The 20,468-nt window shown below is 39.7% G+C and overlaps 1 protein-coding gene across 19 annotated transcripts in view; it reads right to left on the bottom strand.

Annotated features, from left to right (window-relative positions):
- cacna1aa (calcium channel, voltage-dependent, P/Q type, alpha 1A subunit, a) overlaps positions 1-20,468 on the bottom strand; it is a 112,918-nt gene that overhangs the window by 10,741 nt on the left and 81,709 nt on the right. For 7 of the 19 annotated variants that reach the window (XM_030140073.1, XM_030140061.1, XM_030140064.1 and 4 more), the window contains 6 exons: positions 15,952-16,066; positions 15,281-15,388; positions 13,292-13,395; positions 9,900-10,015; positions 7,004-7,136; positions 1,730-1,843 (listed from right to left, as the gene is read on the bottom strand). In XM_030140073.1, the coding sequence (XP_029995933.1) occupies positions 1,730-1,843; positions 7,004-7,136; positions 9,900-10,015; positions 13,292-13,395; positions 15,281-15,388; positions 15,952-16,066 (690 nt within the window). Of the gene's footprint in view, positions 1-1,729; positions 1,844-7,003; positions 7,137-9,899; positions 10,016-12,222; positions 13,396-15,280; positions 15,389-15,951; positions 16,067-20,468 lie in introns of those variants that run through there. The other 12 variants (XM_030140068.1, XM_030140070.1, XM_030140072.1 and 9 more) reach the window with 7 other exon arrangements.

Below are 20,468 nucleotides of genomic sequence, written 5' to 3'. Positions count from 1 at the left end.
GCATTAGCAAAGCACCAGAAGCAGCAGCAGCAGCAGCAGAGAGGGAGGAAGATACACGGAGCCACTAGACAGTGGCATGACTGTTGTTAAAAGGGGACGTGCAGAGTCCAGCCCAGATCCAAATCTATTATATTAACTGCTTTAGAGAATTGGCTTAAGAGGCTGAGACCTGTTTGGAAACTGGGCTGGCATCAGATTTTGTCATGCTGAAAACGACTACCTAAGAGAGCTCCCCCCAACCCAAAAAAAAAAAAAAAAAAGACAGACACAACATGAAGACATGACAATGACAAAACAAAGAAGTTGTAAGATTTTGACTAACTGAAAGAGAGACAGAGGTAGAGTGAGAGAAAGACGAGACAGGGAAGACAGGGTACATACACTGAGGTTACTGCCACGTTGCTTCCCTTTCCTTCGCTGCTGTATGAGCACAGAGAAGACACACACACAGAGCCACAACACGCCATACATGAAAACATACACACAGAACCAGGAAGGAAGAAGGAGAGAAGTACAGGAGACAGGAATGGATTGGCACACGATGGAAGAGAAAAAGGAAAAGAGGAGTCAGAGTAAAACCAGAGAGTATTAGTAGGAGATGGGGTGTCAGAAAGGAGGGAGGAAACAGAGAGACAGACAGAGAAAGACAGTCTGATTAGACACTGAAGCAGCCGCGAAGGTGGAAGAGAAACACTTACCACAGACACTAGGGGGTGGGTGGCACCAAAACAGAGTCAACGCTCAACCGACACCATCACAACAGCAATGACTACGACCAGCAAAATGGATATGTACACCCACTGACACACACACACACACACACATACAACTGCAGTTAACTCAAACAGCAGACGACAGTGTGAGCTTCAGGGCACAGACACAAACGGTGAGAGCACAGAAAAACTGGAGGACACAGCAAACACACACCCACACAAAAATATACACATCTGTGATATCATGCTGGTTCCAGTCCTGGTTGAAAAAAAAAAAAAAAAAAAGCAAAGAAAAAAAAAATCCCTAATAATCAAAAAGTGTTCATCAGTGTCAAAACCTTTGATAGGAAGGAAGATAAAGTTTAGTACAAACAGCAGAAGCTAAAAAAATGTCTTGAAAGGAAAAAATGGGGTATAATGGTTGGATGTGTGTGTGTATGTGTGTGTGTGTGTGCGTGTGTACATGTGCATTTGTAAATATGTTGTGTGTATATGACAACCGGAGCACTCACCGAGGCATGAAACAATAGAAAAGTGGATGAATGTGTTAGATGGAAACAGGACAACCACAGTTACAAACCTCCATGCAGGTGGGAAGATGAGAGGAAGAGACCAAAGGACAACAAGAAGGAAAAAAAAAAGACATTCTGACTTTGCTTTGCAATGGTCTCTTTGAGTTTACATCCAACATTTCTGCAAAACATTTCTATGTTTTTGCCAGAAATGTTGCTGTTCGATCACATTTAATGGTTCGTCTGTGGTTAAAAAATAACCATGTATTAAAATACTGGTCTAACACTAAACAGTTGTAGCAGGAATTTGTCAATTATCACTGTAATTTTGCAGAAATTAATTTGCGGTTTGAGTCAAACTTTCTCCAACATGGATTAAAGTAACCACAGCAACAAATCGCTGAGCAATGAGTCAGATATGTTTAACTGTAAAACAAAGGGACATGACCAACAGAAATGAATGGGGGATTAGAGAGAGAGTGGAAAGGTGACAATGCTGCTCACTTGGTTGTCGCCTGGGAGGCGGGGCATGGAAGCGGCCCTGCCATGGCCTTCCATTGGTGGAAAGTGCTCAGTATCCGAGTAACCATCCTGCCCCATCTCTCTCATCTCTACCGTCTGCAAACAGAGCAGGAGAGCAGGAGATGGTGTGACTGGCTGCCAAGAAACTGATAGGGAGCAGGGATATAGGTGGTGAAGGTTGTTATCCAACGAAAAGCAGAGAACTGAGGGTCTCGGAGAGGGAAAATATAGTCATTGGGACAATTTGGTGAGTGTGTGTATGCTGACAGAGCTGGTTTCGCTTGTGGTTTTGGTTTAGAGGCGGCTGAAAACAGAGCAAATAAAGGGTTTTGCTCCTACGAACACAAAAATACTCCAAACACCATTCATTACAGTTCTGAATTTTTAATTTCTTTTACATTTTATGTAGTCTGTTAATTTGGTTTATGAATTTAGTTTTGTTCGTTTTAAGACTACATGAGTTGTTTTACTTTTACTTTTATTTTGAGGATTTTTCTAGTTTTATTCTTATTTCTCAGCTATTATTTAAAAAGCCTTGATTTACTGAATGTGAAAAAAGGCATGAAAAGATACATGATTTGAATATGATTTACAAAATCACTAATAATTAAAACACTGCACTATGTGTAAAACCATTTTATCCTTGTACACCACGACTCATTAACACTGGAGAAAGAGAAAGTGAAAATGAAGCTGATTTTACCTAAAATTCGATGTTTTCTGTTTTTTTTTTTATTATTATTAGTGGTTTTGTTTTTTTTTTTGTTTTGGAAAGTAATTCCTTTTACTTTTATTCACAGTTTTAGTTTTTTGTTACATATAGGTGATCCAAACTGATGAAACTTGAATAAAATATTACATTTACAGAGGTATCCATCGACGTAACTTGTAAGTCACAGCAGGAATGGGTTTGAGGGAGAAATCAGGTCTGATCGGGTAACAGTATTGGCTGCTTTCATGTTCTCATACTTTGGAGATGTGTAAAATAATAATATAATAATTTTATATAATAATATAAAATAATAACAACTGTCATAAACAAACACTTATCTGTATCAAGCTAATCGTTTTGATCTTAAATATGAAATCGAGTTTTTTACCATAACAATTCAGATAAATTAAAATAAATAACTCCAAACGTGTTAAATAATATTATACTAATAAGGGCCCATGACCATTGAGTGGTTCTCGTTGCTTGTTCTTGTTCTAGTTGCTCAATGACTAAGTCTATCAATTTCTTTTCTATAAACACATGTACTCTCTAATATCACATGTTGTTTGCATTTTTGATGTGATTTCCATTGTGTCTATATAACTGTGGGTTATCATTCAAACTAGTTTGAATGAAGCCACTCTCTTCTTTTCAACTACTGTGTGGAACCTTCTCCATATTGCTGTTAAATGATATGGAGAAGTTATGACCTTCAGGAGGTCTTCAAGCAGAGGTTTTACAGCATGATAAAAGAGACATGAGTCACTGTGAAGACAAAGGCAAAATAGACCGTATGAAATGTTGAAATGTACAGTGAGATAAAATATTGTGTGAATAGACAGGTTTGAGATGGAGCTACTTAAAGAAAGGTTAAGGCCATGTCAGTGCTAACTGATGAATCAAGGTATGAGACTGCAGAGAATGAGAAGTACCTGCTGAGAAGAAATAATAAAGTAAGAGGACAGTAAGAGTGTGACAGTATGAGGTCTGAGAGTCTCTATTTTGTTTTGAAGTTATGTGGGACATGAAAGACTGACAGCAATTTCAGTCGCATGATATGTTTGGTTATTGTGATGTAAAGAGCTGCTAAGTCCAGATTTATGACATTAAAATCCTTCATTAAGAACAGTTATTTCCTGCAGAGAAGCTTCAGTTTTTCAGTGTATACAGTATAGAGAGGCAAAGTCCTGCGCTTTCCAGGGGTCCACCATGGGACATTATTTTGGAAAAGAAATACAGTGGTCAAGGTCAAGAGACAAGTCATTTTTTCATTTGTGCATCAATAAGTCAAGTTTGTGGGTTAACCCTTTAACAACGGCAATCTCTCCGGCGCTGCATTTTGCTCTAACTACTGTAACTCCTTAACCATTTGCGGTATCCACAAAATTCAAATGGCATCCGAAAGCTGAGATCCTGAGCTTTACGACACTATACAACACTTTATGGCGGCAGATTAGGACTTTATTACAAGCAGAAAGGAACTGTTTTAGAGACTTTCACACAAGCTGGAAATAAAAAAAAAGCACGCCTGTACTTGAAAACCCTCGGCCTTCAGTCTACATCAGGGTTTCCTTATCAATAGCTCCTTTTACACAACACTTCTGTTGCGGGAATATTTCGCCTTTATTCCGAAACGACGTCTGAGTAAACAAAATGGTGGGATCATTTGGTCCCACCTTTATAACACCTCTGGAGGTAGTAACAGAGCCGTGATAAAGGTGGGATCATGATTCCGGAACGCTATGTAAAAGGAACACCTCTCGTTCCGCAAACAAAGGTGTGACGTTTTTGATGACGGCGACCCCCGGTACGGGAGAGACAGTGGACGCACATGGAGACACTGGCATGATTCTGCAGCTAGGTGCCATTTTCACCTGGGGCACAAAGCCAGCCGTGGCAGGCATGAAGCCGGCAGCGATGGGTCTCAGAATCCATGCCAGCGCCTCCATATGCGCCCGCTGTCCCTCCTGCAGTGGGGGAATTTAAAACTGAGCACTGCGTCACCGTCCCTCTGATGACGCAGGTCCGCTGTGTAAAAGTCCAGCCTGTCTCACCTCTGTTATGCCTTTGGTTTGGTTGTGGAAATCAGTCAATGGTGGAAAAAAGGTGGGGTCACCATCTTGCCTTTTTTCTGGAATCTCTGTGTAAAAGTGGCTATTGATTATCTGTTACCCCCCCCCCCCCCCCCGGTTAAGAACCACGCGTGCACACCAAAGTTTTGCACATACGGATGGACAGAGACGGACAGACAATGAACCGATGACAATAGCCTGTGGCGAGGGCCGAGGGTAAAAAATATGAAGCCATAATATGGATACTGAATGTTCAAGACCAAAAAGCATGTTTGAAAAGATGCAAAATAGCTGACAGTTCATTTTTGGAATCTCAAAAAGTTTCGTTACTGACATTTACAGTTATTTCTGATAATAAATATGCTAAAAACTTCAAGTCTGTTTTATTCTTTTTAGCTAAAACACACTGTTTTAAGCATTTATTATTTCTAATAATGATAATTAATGGCTAGATATTGAAAGTTTAGTTCTTACTGAAAACAAAGGTGCAAAAGAATTGGCACAAAAGACATTTTCTGACACTCTTATTGTAAAGAAATCATGAAGACACCTAGGCACCCTGTTATAATGGCAGTCTTAAAGCTATACCGTATGATGTGGCATTTTTACACTTTTCTTTTGTCATCTTAAAATGCTCCTAATAAGTGTGTGTCAAACTAAAATGTAAAAGAAATCCGCCAGGTATTGAAACTCAAAAATGTTTAATTCTCATATATTTCTGATAAAAGTCTGACCAATCATTTTAGTCGGTCCGAATAAAATAATTGGCCGAACCTGGCTGAGCCTCCTGTCAATCATCCATTACGGCTGTCCAGCATCCGATCCATTATCGCCGCCTCACATCCAATATGTGTCCCTCTGAATCTGATGCTTCACTCGCGCTGCTTCTCCTGTCACTGACCACAGTCTACTGTCTAGGATGTGTATGGATAGAACTGACATGCACATGTGGAAGGGAAAAAACGGAATTATGAACAGGAACAACAACTGAGGGGAACAAACAGGAGTCTGATGAATGAAGGATGGAGATAAAAGTCCGGAAGTCTGGTGTACTAGACTTAACAGGTCTGCATAAAACTCAGCTTTTATGACGGTGGGACTCATACAGGTACATGTACATGGTGTCACACATGTAAGATGATGTAGGATGATAATTGTATGGACTATGAAACCTCAAATGTCCACAGAAAATTTGCGGAGGCCGTGCGTTCAGTGCGCGCGCCCATCCCCTGGGCACTGCAGTGAAGACACTGACCCAGTACTGCACAGACCAGGTCTACTGATGGAACAGGAGCCGCGGGCCCGCGGCAGGTGAATGATGCATCTGATTACTGAGGGAGGGGTCCGCGGACACGCCAAAACGGACCGAACCTCCGCCTCTGCTTCCTCCTCCGTTTCCATTGCGCATCAAATGAGAGGAGAGAGGAGGAGGAGCCTCAGAGCTCAGGCAGAGGGAAGGGGGCGGGGCTTTGGAGAGAGGCGGGTTGTTCATGTTCAAACTTTTACTAAGTGCTGTGAGAAATGCCACATCGGTAGGTATAGCTTTAAGATAATTTTGTAAGTGCTGTAGAACAGTTGAATATAACTAAGGCTATGAAAAACATGATTAGAAAGGTCTGTTTTTGGAAAGAGGCTGAAGTCAGTGGGGACTGTAGTGTAGAGATGCACATCAGTTGGAGAGTATCTTGGAAAATCCACATCATCCTCTTCATCCCATTCTGACAAACTGTGAAAACAGCTGATTAACCTCATTAAGATGCAGAACTGAGTGATACAGAAGAACCTTCATCTCCGCTGCCATCAGACTCTGTAACACCTTAGTCTGATCATCTAGCTGTTAATAGTTTTTTGTTTGGTTTCCTTTATTTTTCATGAGTTCATGAAGAATGGGAACTTCTCTCTTGGGATCAATAAACTTCATTGTTTGTGTATCTGTAGAAGGACAGTTTCTCTTCAAAAGTGACAGGAGATGGAGATGCAGTTATTGCTCTTAACATGGGCAAACTTGGTGTGATTTTGATCTTGTTTTTCCTAATTATCAAAAAATAAAGTGAAATGTATTGTGAGATGGTGCTGATAATGTATATTTTTTAAGTCAGGAGTTGCAGTTTGCTTGCACATTACACTATGATTACATCCAACTGTTTATTGTTTCCATACATGCAAAATAAGTTTCCACCAGAAGGGGCAGGACTTTGCCTCTCTTTATAGGAAGAACACAGTTGAGAGGATTTCTTTGGAAATGATATTTGGAATCTATTAATAGATAAAGGTCATAGCTGAATTTGTGAGTATACTTTAAATAGAAGTTCTTTGTGAATTAATTTGGTATCAATAGACATGAAAGTAAAACCCAATATTAAATGGATGGAGTGTTTCAGTTGGTGTAATTGTTGACTGACAAATATTTTATCTGTGTGCTGTCAGGTCTGTGTAATCCTGTGTTCGTGTGAATATATATGAGCTTTCTACCTGAGAGTTGGTCATGCTTCCCAGGCCATCCTCAGGGTGACCCTCAGGACTCCAGCTTCCGACCTTCTGAGACATTTCCTGAGCACGAGCCGTCACCCAAGAATGACTTTCTGGGATTCCCCCCTCCACCGGCCTAATACACAAACACACAGGACTGAACGTTACAGGAGATCTTTCATCCCCAGTACCATCAGACTCAACAATACTGTAGTCTGAGGACTGATAGACCAATGAGGCTTGTTTGATCTTTTTTTTGTTTTTCTTGAGCTGATGGAAATTTCCCCGCTGTGGATCAATACATTTTATCCATACCTGTATCAGAACAATCACACACATCATCCCTCATCATTCTCTGGAGCCTGTATCGCAAAGCAGGATTAAGTGATGTCTTCCAGATTAATCCTGGGTTTTCAGTGTCTCAAAGGTGGGATAGATCAAAATATATGAAAGTATGACCTACTGACGGCCATGGACAATCAGTTCTCCTAGAAAGCACCACGGACATCAGTGCTCTGAACAAGGAAAGAGTCAAACAAACCATCTAAAGCTTCTAAACTAGGGGTGTCAAACATATGGTCCACAGCCCTCCAAAGGGTTGAATCTGTCCATATGATCAGTTTGCAAAGCGCAAAAAATTACGCAGAAGGCACCGACAATCTAGTTGTATTGATCATAACGTTAAATGCTGTATTTTTCAGGTCTAAATGTCTGTTACTAAATGATTTGAGCCTTTGTAGGTCCTCTATGACCTATAAATTGTAATGCATATGTGTATATGATAAGTCCTATAGTGACGTCATCTAGATGGTCTGTTCTTCTTCATTTGTTGTGGAGCTGTTTTTGTTTTTATTTTTTGGGTTTTATTTTATTTGTTTATTCTTTTTTTTCTTGTTGTTGTTGGTACTATTACAGTTATTGTTTAGCATTGTGTGCTTGCTGTTAAATTTTGGTTTTCGTGTTGTGTCGTGTGTGTGTATATCTTGTTTGTTGTGCGAGTTGTGGGAAATTGTGGAGTTTGTTTTTATGTTGTTAATGACCCCAGGAATTGTAGCTGCTGTGGCGTGCAGCTGCTAATGGGGATCGAAACTAATAAACTAATAAGCTAAGGCTTAATATTGTAATAACTGCGCTTACTTTTCTTAAGAAATTTCAGGTTGTTCATGGATTTCACATTTTCAGGTTATTCACATTTTTTGTGAAAGGACAGTTTGTAAATACTGTAATTGTACTTTTTTTGCACCGAAACAAAGACATAACTACATTATTTACAAGTTTTGTACAAATTGTGTTGTATGTGGACCCTGAATTAAAATGAGTTTGACATCCATGATCTAAACCCACCTTATTGCACTCCCTGTCACAATAAATGTCACAACATTTATTTCTGTCCATAGTTGCTGATTTTTGACCTAGATCCTCTACTAATGATAGAAGAGTTGGAGCGCTGTGTAACATTTTTTCCATCACATCCCAAAGATTCTCAATGGGGTTCAGGCCCTAATTCTGTGGTGGCCAATCCATGTCAGAAAATAATATCATTGTCCAGTCTTTATACTCTATAAAACTAATGATTGTTTAAGAAATGAGAAGCTACTCACTGAATCAGTAAAAGTTAAAGAGCTTGTTGCATCTGAAAGACATTAATCACTGCACTAATTTTCCCAAAGAAAATAAAAGCTTTTACCTGTCTACTTAGTTAAATCTAGGTCGGGACATTTTTGGCTAGACTGTATAATCTAAAGTGAAATTAAATATAGACTGTATAATCTTACAACACAGACTGTTTAACCTTGAAAGACCTAGAACTGTTTTTGTACTAATTTCTAAAAGAACCTCTCCTTAGTCATTTACCACCATTTATTACAATATGATCCTCTGCATTTTTAAAATCAGGTATTTTCCTTTATTTAAGTTACTGGTCATGCAGATGTTCATAAAAGCTAGGAGAACAAAACAGAACATCATTCGTCAAACTACATGAGTCTTATCGATGAGTCAGTGTTGCAGAACGTACCAGTGTGTCCATGTTCATTGTAAAACCTTGTCCAAAAAAGACAAAACTGATGCTACTGAAAAACTGAGAAACTGCATTTTACCTGAATTACTTCAATGTATTGATATGATTTATGGTTCAAAAGTTAAACATTTTAGATCAGTAGATGCTTGTGGGAGACGATGACCGTTTAGGTCTTTGAGGGTTAATGTCTATTTTATTTAGAAATTCCATTTATTTGTTTAAAGTTAGTTTTATCAGAAATATGCAGCTCGAGACCTGTTCATGTTGGTCATCTGATGCTACCTTTGCTCTTTTTCTATAAAATGTCATAACTGGAGCGCCGTAAAGGAGGGGTAAATATGAAAACTCATGGCCCATAGAGCAGTAGAGGGGGTCCAGTGGATACAGGGTAGAAGTTGTGAAAATTTCATGTAAGATCCGCTGTATAAGAGAGACATAGAAGTTGGGAGTTGGGCGTTGAAAGCATGTTAAGTTTCATTTTTGTTTCAAGGCAGCGTAAGTGACGGTAGTTATGGACCACATCCCCATGTATATAAACCCCACCACCACCACCACCACCCACCCCGTCTGAAAAGTCAAAAGAAACTGAATTTTATAAAGGGTCCACATTTATCCTGACATGGGGCCCATAATTGGTAGTGGCGCCCCTGTGTCATAACAGTTAAACACTGACTTAATAGAATAAGAACTTCGCAATACTGTTTAATGTGACTGTAAATGTTTGGTTCTGTTACGAGAGTCTGGGTCTGCTGAACTTGCTTCATGATACAGGCCCCTGGTCTCCTTTAAACAAACTCCTAAAGGTAAAAAACACTAAGCAGTGTTGGGGAGTAAATAGTCATATTTATGGCATCACACATTTATGGAGGTCCTACTCACAAGCTGTTTACAGTCTCTGTTGTCTCAAGTGGAGGTAGGGCGTTGTTATGTCCCGGGCCCCCATCCTGGGCTGGGGATGGTGGCTCCACGCGCTGGAAAAGTAATGGCGTTCGATTCTGTGTGAGATATACAACATGGCCGTCGCCAGCTATCAGGCAGACTGACAAGGAAATGAGGGGGAAAAGGAGGCAGAGCAGGGACAGAGGGCATGTAGGGAGGGGGGTCTGTTGGCTGAAGCAAGGCCAGGCATAAGAGGAAAGAGCCAAAGGAGGTCGAATGCGAAAGGGGAGGGGGCTCCAGGTAACTTCACTGTCTATGAGATGTCCAGGTAATAGTCTAAACTAATCAGTGGGAGTTCTTACTTGATGGTACAATTAAATACTAAGAAAATATTATAATACATTTACACAGATGGAAATGAAAACCATCACACAGTTCCACAGCAGTAGGAGTGGAACTGACAAAAGGGGGTCTCATTTAAGGGAGTGATGCAGGACATCATTGTAGATAAAAACTGCAACAGTCCTGTGGAGGGGAACATAAAGCAGGTGAAATGCACAGCAACAGAGGTCAAATATAAGTCAGAACTTCTACAACCTTTCGCAGTTTGATAATAATTGTTGCGTCACCTCAATCTGCCCTCAAATCCAAACGACACAAGCTCTAAATACAACAAAAACAGGATTAAAACACCAACGAACACTTATCATGTGCAATGACATCTGCACATTTTTTAGTTCAGGATCTACACGTGTCTCTCACTGGGAGGAAACGCGACATATGTTAGTTAGGTGGCAGCCTTTAATCTTTAATGCAAAGGGAGTGGGACGAGGAGGCAGAGTATGCACTGGAGCAGAGGAAGGATAAGGATGAAAGAGGTGGACGGCGGAGAGCAGATCATTGTGTGAGGCCAAGACAGCTCCAAAAGGGTTGTGGAGGAAGGATGATGGAAATGGTGCAGGAAATGAAAAGAGACTGCAATAAAATTGTTTGGTGATGTTTGGGACTCATTATTAGTGCAGAAAATGAAGATGATGTGTTTTCATATAAGTATTCAGTTCTGAATATTTATGGTGACAGTGATATTTAGAGGTTCAGTTTCATTTGTGCACTGATAAGACAATTATAATATCTATCAATCTACACTGTAATAAGAGGGGGTCGATTGATTATTTCCCTGAGTAAATATCAGATGTGATATTTAACATTTTTACCATTATCTGTATCATAATTTTAAATATTGAAGATATGACCATTGAGAGATGAATGCGCTTACATTAATGTAAATCAATATACCGTTTCATCCTGATTCAGAACGATCCATTATTATAAATAACCTGTTTACATGGTAAATGAACATGAATATTCCACTAGTATTCCTGTTTTCACACTGCCATGCATACCCCATTATAAATAATATTTTTCAAAGTTTCAAAGCAAACTGTGAGAATCAGCTTCCCTCTTTTATTCCTTCAAACTTCTTCTGGAAAAGGTTTTCAATATGTGCTCACATCTATAGACCTACTGATATCTGTTGTCATAATGTTTAAACGTAGGTGTAATTTTTCCTTCAAACCACATATTGGCTTTTCTTTAGAGCATCCATCTCTACCAGAAATGATCTGTGTTTACTCGAGCCATCATAAAACTGTAAAAATATCAGCATATCCCACATTTCTTAACCCATAAGGACCCAGTCTGACTTTTGCAGCAGTTCCAAAATATTTGTTCTCTAACTTTCTTAAAGTGATTTATCACCATTTATCTATAATATTTCCCTCTGTGTTTTGCTTTTTTTTCAATGAAAATCATGTATTTTCCTAAATTTAATTTAGTGATCAAGTAGATGTTCATAAAAGCTCAGATTAAAGTTGATTATTATATCAAAAACACAAAAAACTGCAGAAAAAGTGACTTTTTCAGTAAAATATATCACTAACTGAACATAAACTAAGCATTTCCATCCAGTGTCATTAATCAAACTCTGTGGGTTTTACTGGTAAATCAATGTTGTAGAAGATGACGGTGTTTCCACATTCACTACAGAGCCTCTGAACGTCCAAACGGGTCATATCTGATGACCACGAAAAGACGACAAACTGCATTAACACCAATTATTTACATGTATTGACAGGATTAGTGGATCAACAGTTATTTAACTTTATATAACAGTAAATGATTTTGGTCACCAGTGGATATTTGGGTCTTTATGGGTTAACTATAAATGTTGTGAATAAAATATGGGTTTATGAGATTTGCTTATTATTGCATTCTATCCTTACTGACTTTTTACAGCATTGTAACTTGTATGCAACTGGAAGTACTACTCAGTACTACTTTTGGTCGACGGTGGATGTTTGGGTCTTTAGGGGTTAATCAGAAAACACTCCATTTAGAATAAGGCCTAATTCAGAATATCCAAGGTGAATACGCTGTTAACATGACACCTATTAGTGTATAGTGTCAAAGTAGTGTCCATGTCCATGATTAATAACAGCCTATCAAGAACAAAGTATGTATTTAATTGCTAAATGTATTCATTATCCCTCCTGTTCAATGTCAAAACTGACAGTATTATTATTTTTATGTTTAATTTGCTAAAAAATCTGACCAAAACATTTACATTTTCATTGCACATCTATTTCAGACGCAAATATCAATTATCGGTTCATGTTGTTTACTAGTAAGTATCTATGTCAGCTATGAAAAAATTTACATATTGGAGTTATGTTACAATACATCTTTACTCCGCTAAACTAAGTCAAAGGGAAAGTTACTGCATTGTGGTGCTCAGAGTCTCACTTTAGGGGGTGATGGGGGGGTGAGAACATGCAGTATCAAGCATACAAGAAAGAACTGTAATAAGATGTTAGTGCATGGAGACAAAGTAAACCTGCTTTCCATACGTTATACAAAAGGATTAAAAGCCAAGTCAGGATTATCAGCACTTATAAATTTGCCCAAAGTATATTTCTATTCATTCATTTTGTTTCATGTGCAAATGCTGAAATTTAATGCAAAAGGTGAGTGACAATCTTTGCCCAGCAGATGGCAGCAATGTTATTACTGTTAGAGAGGGTGCGCTTGCAGATGACAAATCTACTCCGGACAAATTCTCGACATAAATTCACTGTTACAACCTCTCACACGTAAAGGCAGTATTTGAGACATTATTTTTATTTGGTGATAAATACATACGCTCACCCTTTTACATCGTGTTAGTTGACTAAATGTTACTTGAACTGCAGATCTGGACAGAGTTTGTCACAGCTCATGCATGTATAAATGTTACCGCAGCCCTGTAGCCTGGTTTTGGAAGTGTCAGTCTGCCTTTAACTCTAAAAGTTGAATGCAAGGGGTGCAAGGTGTTGGTCTGTCAGAGACATCAGTACCTGCTCATCACGAAGGGCCTGTGAGCGTTTGATCTTGCTCTGCCGGTAGTACTCCATGATCATCATGGCAGCATAGATTTTTCCCACTGTCAGGTCTGTAGCTGCTGAGAGAATGACAAGTTACCCTGCAAGATTAGACCCTTTGGTATGGACCCTGAACGCGAGGAATGAGAGAGAGAGAGAGAGAAAGAGGTGGGGCATGCGTACAAACAGACAAACACATTCACACACATCACACACACATGAACATTGAGCAAGTCTTTTCACAATCAGATCCTTTTTTTTTTTTTTACTTTAATTTACTTCACTTCTACTACGTAACATTAGTTAAAGTCATATAAAATGCATCTCATTGTGGCATGCAAAATAACATAACATAAGGCAGTCTCTTTAACAATTCCTCTTGATTTCCACACAAATATAATCAACATTGTCATCAAGAAACAGATTAAATAAAATCTGCTATTGCACACCTGATCTCATGCACTATACTTATGTGTTAACTGTTAATATGCAAAAAGTGCTTTGGCACCTGTGCATTTATAGCCAGTATCATTTATTATGTTATTGCAGAAATTCTTACAGTTTATACAGTTTTTTTTTTTTTTTTTAAATCACACAGCCAGTCATCTGACTGCTCCTGTAGTGAAAAGACGTCTATAGAGAGTTTATCTATAGTGAGGCACCCTCTGATTCCAGGCACAGGTCACTGCAGAAGTGTTCAGATGTGAGACTTGTGGTGTGCTTGAAAGAAAGGACAGGAGGTAGTGTGTTGTGTTGTTGGTTTGTGGCTGACATGCAACCTTTGCGTGTGTGTTAGTGTTTTGTGCATACAGTAAAACTCCATACCAGTGGTTTGTTATTAACTACTTGCTTGAATAAATTAGTCTCTATAGATTTGAGGTGGGGCGGGTGATATAGAGCAGAAATCATCTCTGTATTTTAAGACTAGATCTGAAATATATATACACATCTGCATTTTCTATGAAAAGTGCTATATGTGTAATTGTAGGTCAAAGCCACATGTAAAATTGAGTGTGACATACACTTTCATTAACGCAGGCTGTGATCTGTAAAACATGGCACTGAAAAACCATATGAAAATTAGTCTACATCATGTAAAACTAATAGAAAATATTAATTATATATGGATACCAAGATAAGTGTGGCATCTTATAAACAGTAGCATTATGGGTTATTCTTAGGATGAAGCTTCCTAGGATAGGGTTGTGTTACTAAATTGCATTTAGCTGCACATATTGTGTTAAAAACACACTTTAACCTTTCCAACACAATTTGAAATGTATTACAAACTCTTACATGCATTTAGTTTTAAAATAGGGGTGCAAAATGTGTAAACTAAAGCTCAACACAAAAGTATTTCATTTATTCAAGTCAGTTTGGGGTAATTTCCTGTGTTCACTTTAACATACTATGTAAACTTTTACATAAAATTCAGATCGTCACAGCTGCTGGTGGTTGCAGATGTCTGATGTTACAGTGTTACATAATCCTAGTTTGACACTTTGCTGAAACAATGGCACAAAATACAACATTAGGGATCTTTATTAATTTGTTTTTTCCTGAGGACTGTTAAAATATTCTCACTTCATTATGAAACTGTTGTGGGCTGCAGAAAGACAGGACACATGTAAACTGGCAGAGGTTTACAGAAAGAACGGGTTATGTAACGCAACTTTTAACTATTGAAATATATGCTATTTTCTTGTTGTGTATCTTCTTTGAAAATATAGTGATATACCTCTAAAAATACACGCTCTGACCAGCCCTTTTCTGAGCTACAGTATGTGAGTGTGGACATGTGGGGTGATGTGCCGGTTGTATCAGAGGGTGCAGCGGAGAGAGAGACTGGCTGAGAGAAGCGGTCCTCAGGTGGCGTGAAGAGAAACAGTGTTGGAGCGCTGGGTGGCACACGGTGGCTGAATCTAAGCCACACTGCTGTGCCTGTGCCCACACTCTGCAACTTACACTTGTGTGGTGTAACCAGCAAATCCAGAGTCTTCTGGGAGAGATTGGGCCAGATCGCCATCATCTCCTTCCTCAGCTCGGCATCCATCTGGTGCTTGTCAATACCACCTATAGTATAACACATGCATCCATCCACAGAGGCGCACACAGATGCATGGACACCAATTCCCATGTACATGGACACACATACAGTCACACCCATATGGACACATTAACATGCACATATAGAGATGCAAATTCCACACATACAAACCCATTCAATTTGGATTAAAAAGTACAAGAGAAGACATACAAACATGAAAACAGAGACAAAAAGAAAAATGTTTTATTAGTTACAATGTTAAAAATATTAACATGCAACATTTAACTGTCAACAATACGTAGACTGGAAACTGTACACAGGTGAATCAGTTTTTAAGCTGAAGTGACAGAACCTCGAGTCCACAGAAACCAAACCTTCGCCAAACATGAGCAACAGACTAAACACAGACTCTCCTGCTACAGAAAGCACTCTGTACTTAAGCTATAGCAGGGGCAGCAGCAGGAAGGCCCGGAGGTTTCTGGGTTCACAGGACAGAAATAGGAGATAGCGCTGCACTACGGGGGAAATCAGAGACAGGAGAAGAAAGCATGTGAAAAACAGACCAAAGGAGGTAAGAGGGATTCCAAACCTTCCGTACCCTTGGCGATCTTGATGTCCAGGGCTGTGCGGATAAGTGCCATGAGAGTGGAGTTGAAGTGAACCGTGTTGTCATCAGCCACAGGCAGATCCATACGAAGAAGTCTCTGCAGAGGGGCCAATCAGAGTAAGCAGTGAAAATCATGGTATAAGCAGCATGTGTTGTGTAAGTGGAACCTCCAGGTGACAAAGGGGAGGGGTGTTTAATTTGTAACAGAAGGGGAAGAGAGGACAGGTAGAGGGGTGGAGTTTACGTGAAGGATGCTGAGGAATTGTACATTAACATCAGTAGCAGGCTCTGACTCCATCTGCCTGGGACACATTTCTTGGAATGTGTCTTAGTATTTTTTTTTTTTTCTGTGTTTTGCATTTTTTTTTAGTGTGGCCATAGTAAAGTTAAATGAAGGAATGTACTGTTTTAAAATGTTTTGTGACGTATAAATGAGATTTAATGACAATGCTTTAATGGATTTGGCCCTCTGGCACACATATTGATCACTATATTGATTGTCATTTATCCTATGTATATTTTAATGTCCAGATGACATCACAGACTGCTTAAAATAGCAATTTGAGTGTTAAATCAAGAAACAGGGAGACAGACTGAGCCTCAGCTACTGTTATCCAGAGCTCCCCTTTGGGGTTTGGAGGTTCCTGAAACAAATAAATAAATAAAACAACAGAGACCAGATGTTAAACCAATAAACATTAAACCAAAAAGAACTGACGTTCTGGTCTAGAGGAAAAGGAGTACTTTGGTTTTCATTTATTGATTTTATCCATTAAAGGTCTTGTTGGTTTATAATGAAAACAGACAGCAAAAACAAACACACCAAATCACAGATGACAGAGTGACATTTATTTGTGTGGAATAGACAGAAGACGGCGACAACCCAGACATGCAGCGTATCATGCTACCCCATATCCTGAATAAATGCCTCTACACTAAGCCATACATCAACAACTTTTACATCCCCGTCCCTTCTTGCACATCTCACCCTCATGCAGCATGCATTGCACACACAATATGCCTCACAGGACAAGCAGCTGTGCAGCCGTACACGGAAAGCATCCTCTGCTGGCGACATTAAAATGAGTTTGTGAGTTGTTTTAACACGATTCATTTGTAGACAATGGGGCTAGACTGAAATGATAGAGCGAGACACTCTATCCCTAAAAAATTTGATGTCTAATGTGTGAAAAATGGGCACAGACTTAGAGTGTTAATAGGTGAGAGAGAGCAGCATTCTGTGAAAAAAGGAAAAAAAAGAACAAAACATAAAAAAGCCACCATGAAAGTGTTGCTTAGGTGGTGAGATGTGTAATGATTGTTCAGGAGAACTTAATCCAAGTGTATGTAGGAAATATGATCTGAAAAGAAGTATTCCTTCTGTCAGAAAATAGATGTAATAAGAGCTGAAAGGATACGCTTAAGGGAAAGAGATGATAGAGAAAGAAAAATCAATAGGTTATGAGCTGGAGCATGTTAAGAGAAAAAGTCTCTTAAAATAGAGAAACTGACAATAAAACAATGCAAAAAAAAAAAAAAAAAGAGACAGAAAGAAAGAATCGCCACCACACTTAGTTGGCAGAGTTTGAAAGAAAGCGGTCCTGCCTGAAGGAGCTGCTGTCTCTCTTTAGTAAGTTAGTAAAGTAGTGGAGCTAGACGGGCCATTGTTCTGTGGACTCATTTGAAGGACAGAGGTCGGGTTTGGGTTTTTCAATGGATGTTTAAGGGAAGTGTTAGGAGAGGCAAGGTATAAATGCAGTAATGGCAGCTTATTGGAAAATAGTTCCTGTGCAAATCATCAAGGGTAGATTAGGATGTTATGAAAGTCTTGCCAAAACCATGCATGGGAAACATTTCATACTGCTGGGCAGGGATATTGAGTGTTTAACCTTTAGTTCAGGGAGGAGGCTTTTGGGAAAAAAAAAAGGATAGATAGGGAATTTCCTAAAAAGGACAGCGACAGGGGTGTAAGGCTTAGAATAAATTATAATTCACAGAAAGAGGGAGAGAGCTAAAAAGGGTAAAAACCTGGGTCAAACAGTTCTTTTTTTCAGTTTCAGTCTTTAGAAATCTATTTTATCTGTGTCATCAGCCACAGATATTGAAGCTGTCTAAAGATATTATTCTGGTGTTGCCAACTTATTCTACACATTATATTTTACACTGTAATTACGGTAAAACACTAGCACTATTTGGCCCAGGTCTGCAGCAGGAACAGAAGGGACGTTTGTAAAGTAATGGTTGTCAATGGAATGATCTCCTGTGCCTACAGGCTGTTTGGCCGGCTGCCCCCTGAGGCTCACGGTGATCTGCCAATAACATGCCATGTGACTGCTGAGTTGATCACAAGTGGCATTTGGAACTATTGTTGAAGCTAGGAGGGTAGATTTGTTGCTATCACTGTGTATATTTCTATACCGATAACAATTTGTGTATGATGGAATTGTGTCTGTGTGGATTACATGAAGGACATGAGTGTGTGCGGGGGTTATCGGCCATGCAGAAGGCAGGTGAGGGAGTGTGGATGTGTGGGGAGGGGAGCAATATGCAGAGATGAAGGGGGGCTGGAAACAGAATAGAACTGCATTGACGAAAGAACCAAAGGACAAAGAGAAGATTGGACTTGCAGATAGAAAAGACTGCTCGGGGGCTTGGAGCTGCTACATGAAGGGTGACAGAAAAAGAACTGCTTCTGTATGGCAACCAAAGGCTCTCTAAGGAAAACACATCACTGACACAAGCCCTTCTGCTCTCTCTACCATGAGGAATAACAGAGAATATCTATGTGCAGGTTGATGTGACCTATTTGTTTGTTTGTGTGTGTGTGTATGTGTGCTGGCCCCATCCACAGGACGGAACGAGTCAGAGGACGCAAGTCTAGTGGACCTTCTAAGCCCTGCTGCACACACATGCTTTCCTGAATGTGTTGGTGTACAGCTGCGTTTTAACTGTGTGAAGTGTTTGCTTTGACTGACTGATGTACACACTTACCAACATCCCTCTATGTGCAGATGTAAACTGACACTCTTCAGTAAAATGTGAATCTCTTGTATGTTTGTGTAAGTGAGCAAGTGTGTCCAATGTGCAAAGAAGCTGAGAAGGTCCCTCCTTTCGTCCCCTCCTGTGGATACCCACGCTTGCTTACCCTTCCCCCTATTTATCTTGCTGCCCACCCCATCCCACACCACGACACAACGCCACAACACCAACCAGCCCACCCCCACTTTCCATGAAAAGAAACAGAAAAAACAACCAAAGAAACCATGACATTAAAGTTACACCACGTTTGAGCGCTCAAATCCCTGGCCCCTCCCTCCTGGACCCCAGAAACCCCCGCAACACCCATAGGAGACTTGGGTGAAGATGGGGTCCTTTCTGACCTTGTAGGCCACCCGTGCTGGACACCTCTTCCCGAGGCCTAGTGGAGGACACATGTGCCTCAGCATGTCATACATTTCCCTGCAACTGATCCTGCCACTGCATCATCATCAGTTAGTGCCACCACCCCATTAACAAAAGCACATAAGAGGGGAGAGATAGAGACATTGAGAGAGAAAAGGGAAGGTGTTTGATTAGAGGACTGAGTTAAAAAAGCAGACCATCAGAAAGGAAGAGAAAGGGTAGAGGTAGATAGAAAAAGATCAACACAAAGTAAAACAACAAAAAACAGAGAGACAAGTTTGATTTGGAGCGTGACCGCGTGGCTTTTCTGTTACCTCTTTTCCCACCAACATGGAACAGGTCCTGTTTGGGGTCACGGACCCAATATTGAACCCTCAGTAAACTGTAAATTGGTGTGAAACCTAGAAAACCAGTTGCCGGTTTGAGCAGAAACATACCTGATGTACAAACCTTTGTGGGCGTGTCCTATTCTACATTATGGAAAGACAGGGTTTAGGAGATAATATGTACAGAAGAGTCGGGGTCTGCTGATGAAACCCAGTATTTGGAGGTAAACTGGTCTGTAACTGACATTTAAAAAAATGTAAATGAGAAAGCTTTATGCCAAACAAGTTGAAGAGCTGGCCAAGGCTAATGTTATATGAACAAAAAATTTAAAAAAACCAAAAACACTAAAGATAACTAGGACTCATAAAGTGGAGTTGGGTAGGGTAAAATCCTAGATTATGATCTTGTTGTGTATTATATAACACCAGCGGCTCATGGTGCATCCCTGATTACAATGGTTCCCCTTAAAAGTTACGGAAATGCAGGCAAGATCGCTAAATCATACCAAGAATCCTGCACAGAACAGATTCAAGAACCACAGCTGATTTGGTGGAAAAGGTCTAAATGAGGTACAATATACTAATGGATTGAAAAAAGAGACAGACAGTAAATGACAGAAGGAGAGGAGACAAGAGGGGGACAATAATAAGGAACGAAATTTGAGAAGTATGACAAAAGTGTAGTGTTATATATAATATATAAGTGTGTGTCTGTGTGTTTGGATTGAAGAGCAGGGCATAGCTTGACAACAGGTACAAGCTGCTCCTGCT

This window comes from Sphaeramia orbicularis, chromosome 8 (genome assembly GCF_902148855.1).
Source record: "Sphaeramia orbicularis chromosome 8, fSphaOr1.1, whole genome shotgun sequence".
NCBI lineage: Eukaryota > Metazoa > Chordata > Actinopteri > Kurtiformes > Apogonidae > Sphaeramia > Sphaeramia orbicularis.
This window is presented reverse-complemented; position numbering and strand designations above follow the sequence as displayed.